Source organism: Trachurus japonicus, unplaced genomic scaffold (genome assembly GCF_045865225.1).
Source record: "Trachurus japonicus isolate A0001 unplaced genomic scaffold, Traja_1.0 AP030669.1".
Lineage (NCBI taxonomy): Eukaryota > Metazoa > Chordata > Actinopteri > Carangiformes > Carangidae > Trachurus > Trachurus japonicus.
Window position 1 is genome coordinate 5862 of NW_028220802.1, and position 4114 is coordinate 9975.

The 4114-nt window shown below is 41.5% G+C and overlaps 1 protein-coding gene across 1 annotated transcript; it reads right to left on the reverse strand.

Annotated features, from left to right (window-relative positions):
• Nucleotides 1-2313: 2313 nt before the first annotated feature.
• LOC146960137 (uncharacterized) lies at nucleotides 2314-3642 on the reverse strand. Its single transcript, XM_085772599.1, has one exon. The coding sequence runs from the start codon at nucleotides 3640-3642 to the stop codon at nucleotides 2314-2316; it is 1329 nt and encodes a 442-aa protein (XP_085628725.1).
• Between the last annotated feature and the right edge of the window lie 472 nt (nucleotides 3643-4114).

Below are 4114 nucleotides of genomic sequence, written 5' to 3' on the forward strand. Positions count from 1 at the left end.
TTCCATGCCCTCGGGTAGCCCGACTAGACGAAGGTTACATCTGCGACTGCGGTTCTCTAAATCATCCATATGGTCTGCCATGTCAGTTACTTGTTTTTCGAGTTGTGTCACTTTTGCCTGCAACACATCTGCCGTGTCTTCCACGCCTGAGATCCGTGTCTCGGCATCACCAACCCGCGTTGCCAAATCCTGGATCCGAGATGTTTGTTCGCGGATAGCAGCCAGCACAATATCAACTTTGGCATCCAATGAGTTAGTAATGTTGTCAGTTATCTTACTCAGAGCCGAGAGAATACTCGGATTAACATCACTCCCAGTTTCCTCGGCGTCGGCAGTGGCTTCTGTCTCGCTAGCGTTAGCTTCTTCGGGCTCATCCGCAGCAGGCTCCACAATGTCGCTAGCATGCACAGTCGAAGCTGTCTTCCTGGTGCGAGGCATTTTCGAAAAATAGTCCTCCAAACTCATTATAGAGTTACTCCCACGCGCATTTATAACGTTTCACCAGGTGAACACGTATTTTAGACGGATATTCAGAAAACCTCACCGGAGCTTAACAAGACAGGTGTTCACGCTACGACGCCATCTTGCCAATCTACTGCAACATTGTTTACGTAAAGTTGTACCCAAAGAGTGTTTCTTATGTTTGTTGTAGATGACTGTAGTGTATTTTTCCTTTGCACAATGCTGTGAACAAATCAGAATTGCAAAGAGCATATGCAGTAGAAATGTGAAACATACATATTCAGTATCTCCACTAAATGCAGTAATGTGTAACTTTACTGTAGTTTTCACATGGCTGTACTAGTAGTGTATAGTGCTGTCTGGAGCATTTTCAGGTAGTATCATCACTTTTTGCATTGGAAAACACTTAGAGAATAAAGTGTCCTAATAAAAACATGACAAAGCCATGTGACTATCTTGTTCATAAACGATGGTGTCAGGACTTCTCATTTTGACGGCACTGACAGTTTCATTGACATGAGTACTTGCTTTTGAGGGATGGACAATCCATTTTGAGCAAGTGATGCGCTTTTGCAGGTCATCCACTAGGTTTTGCAGTTTGTGATAATTGTTCTGAGAAATGCACGAACTGTTGTGCAAATGTTAAGAGTGATGTGAGAAAAGCACCAAAGCGATTGAGAAAAACTGTATTATCATCATCATCATCATCATCATTTAATATGAACTAAGTGTATATATTTTTGTTGTTGAGGGGAGCAGCCTTATTTCTTGGTTCTTTTTATGTTTGTTTTTATTTATTGTCTGTATTGCCGTTATTTGCTTTGGCAACACTGTATTTTAACGGTCATGCTAATAAAGCACTTTGAATTGAGAGATAGATAGATGGATGGATGGATGGATGGATGGATGGATGGATGGATGGATGGATGGATGGATGGATGGATGGATGGATGGATGGATGGATAGATAGATAGATAGATAGATAGATAGATAGATAGATAGATAGATAGATAGATAGATAGATAGATAGATAGATAGATAGATAGAAGTGATGTAGTCGGTTGGAGGACCCTGTTGAAATTCTAGGAAATTCTTGCCATTTTGAGAGAGAGAGAGATTTCATAGATGGTCGGTGGTAGATCTTCACTGCTTTTGCTGCAGTATCTTCACTGCGTTTTTCAAGTACTTGTGGATTTGTGCCATCATTCAATTGTTGCTCATTTAACATACATTATTATTTTATGTTTGTTATCAAGAACAACAAAATTAACAGAACTGATGTTTCTTTCTTTTTTTTTTTTTTAACGAAATAGGTGGGAGAAACCAGACTTCCTGGAGAAAACCCAATCTTGACACTGAATCCATTCATTTACGAGAGCATCATGCTAGGAGTAGTTGTTCAGGTGGCAGGGGATGGAGGGTAAAGGGTGGATGGTAGGGGTTAGAAAGTGGGAGGGGGAGTTGAGGGGAGGGAGAGAGATATTTTGATAGAGAAAGAGAGTGGGAGATTTCATAGAGAGATGGTCGGTGGGATATCTTCTCAGCTTTTTTCCAAATACTTGTGGATTTGTGTCATCATTCATTCAGTTGTTGCTGATTAACATACATAGATTGATTATTTATGTTTGTTATCAAGAACAACTAAATGAACAGAACTGATGTTTTTTTTTTTTTTTTTTTAATGTAATAGGTGGGAGAAACCAGACTTCCTGGAGAAAACCCAATCGTGACACTGAATCCATTCATTTAGTACGAGAGCATCATGCTAGGAGGAGTTGTTCAGGGGATGGAGGGATAAAGGGAGGAGGGTAGGGGTTAGAAAGTAGGAGGGGGAGTTGAGGTGAGGGGTTTCTATTCCTCCACTGTCATTTCTCTTTCTCTCCTCTGTCTCTCCTCTCTTTCTCTCCTCTCCCTCTTCTCGTTCTGTTTTCTCTCCTCTCTTTCTATTTTCTCTTGTTCTTTTCTTTCTTTCTTTTCCCTCTTCTCAATTTTCTTTCTCTCTTTTCTTTCTTCTATGTCTTGCTCTTCTCTTTCTCTCCTCTCCCTCTTCTCATTTTTCTCTCTCTCCTCCCTTTCTTTCTTCTCTTGCTTCTTCTGCTCCTTCAACTCCTCTTTGAGCCTCTTTTCCTCATCTTTCTTAATTTTTGCTTTCTCCTTATCGGTTTTGCTGGCCAGTTCCTGAAACTCTGTCTTTTCAGTAGTCAGGCGCTGCATGTCCTCCTCCATTCGTCTGCTCCGTAACAACCAGTCTCTCTCCTTTTTTAGCCAGCTCTCCTCAATGTCTATTGTCTTTCTGGGCAGCTCCTCTTTCTTTGTCGTCTCCTGTCGAAGTGTTTCCTGCAGGTCGTTGACTCTGGCCTCACATTTCTTAAACTTGGTCCTCATGTCCATCAGTTCCAGCCTGTGCTCTTGCCTTATTCTCACCAGTTCACAGTTTTCAAGTATTAAACCAGAGATCTCTTTCATGTCAAGTTCAGTCTTGTCCTGCAGAGCTCGGAGCTCATCTGCCATGTTCTTTTCCTTTCTAGTCGCCTGCTGCAGGGCGTTGGTTTTGGCCTTGCATTCAGACTTGCATTTCTGCAACTTGGTCCTCATGTCCAGGAGTTCCAGCCTGCACTCCTCGTTCATTGTCACCAGTGCCATGTTTTCACTTCTAACACTGGAGATCTCTTTGTCTTTGTCCTTCATGATGAGTTCAATCTTCTCGTCGTAACTCTCCTTCAGAGCTTGGAGTTCAGCTGCAGCTTTCTCTTCCTTTGCTCTCATTTGGTTCACCCTCTTGGCAAAGAAGTTCTTCAGCTTTTTAATCTTTTGGTCTTTTTTCTCCAACTGGTTGCTGGCCCGTTTGATGCCCGCTTGGTAGTTAAGGAAATCGTTCTCGTAGCGGTGGAGTTTCACCATTGTTACATTGCTTACTCGTTTCATTTCCCGTTCATACCAAGTCTGCATCTTATTCTTTTCCTGCTCTTTGCTGAGCAGCTGTTCCTTCAGAGCAGCGTTTTCTTCCTTCAGAGCAGTGTTTTGTTCCTTCAGAGCAGCGTTTTCTTCCTTCAGAGCAGCGTTTTGATCAGACCACTCTTTTACAAAATTTGGGTTGAGAAGAGGTTTTTTGAGGAACAGCATTTGAGGGGCTTTGCCCATTTGCTGGTTCCCATTATTAGGATTTGCTTGTGCGGACATTTTGTCACTTTCTGCCAACTTTGCTTAACACAGACTGTATAGCACGGTTGGAGAAGGAATACAAGATGTGAGTTATAAATTAATTACTCTATTGTATTACTCGTTATCAATAATCACTTGTAATATCTCGTAATTAACTAATTGCGATTAATCATTTGTAACTTAACAGAGAGGTCAGACTTTGTGTCGTTCACTGTGAATATCAAATGAGAAATGTGTCTCTGGAGTCAAGTGCTAGAGATCAAAGGAACTGTATGACATCACACAGGATGATGGAACATTCTGTATGACATCATGTGTGACATCACACAGGATGATGGAACATTCTGTATGACATCATGTGTGACATCACACAGGATGATGGAACATTCTGTATGACATCATGTGTGACATCACACAGACACATATGTGTGACATCAGAATGTGATGACATCATTGGAACCCAGTGATGGCTGCATCATGTGACTTTATA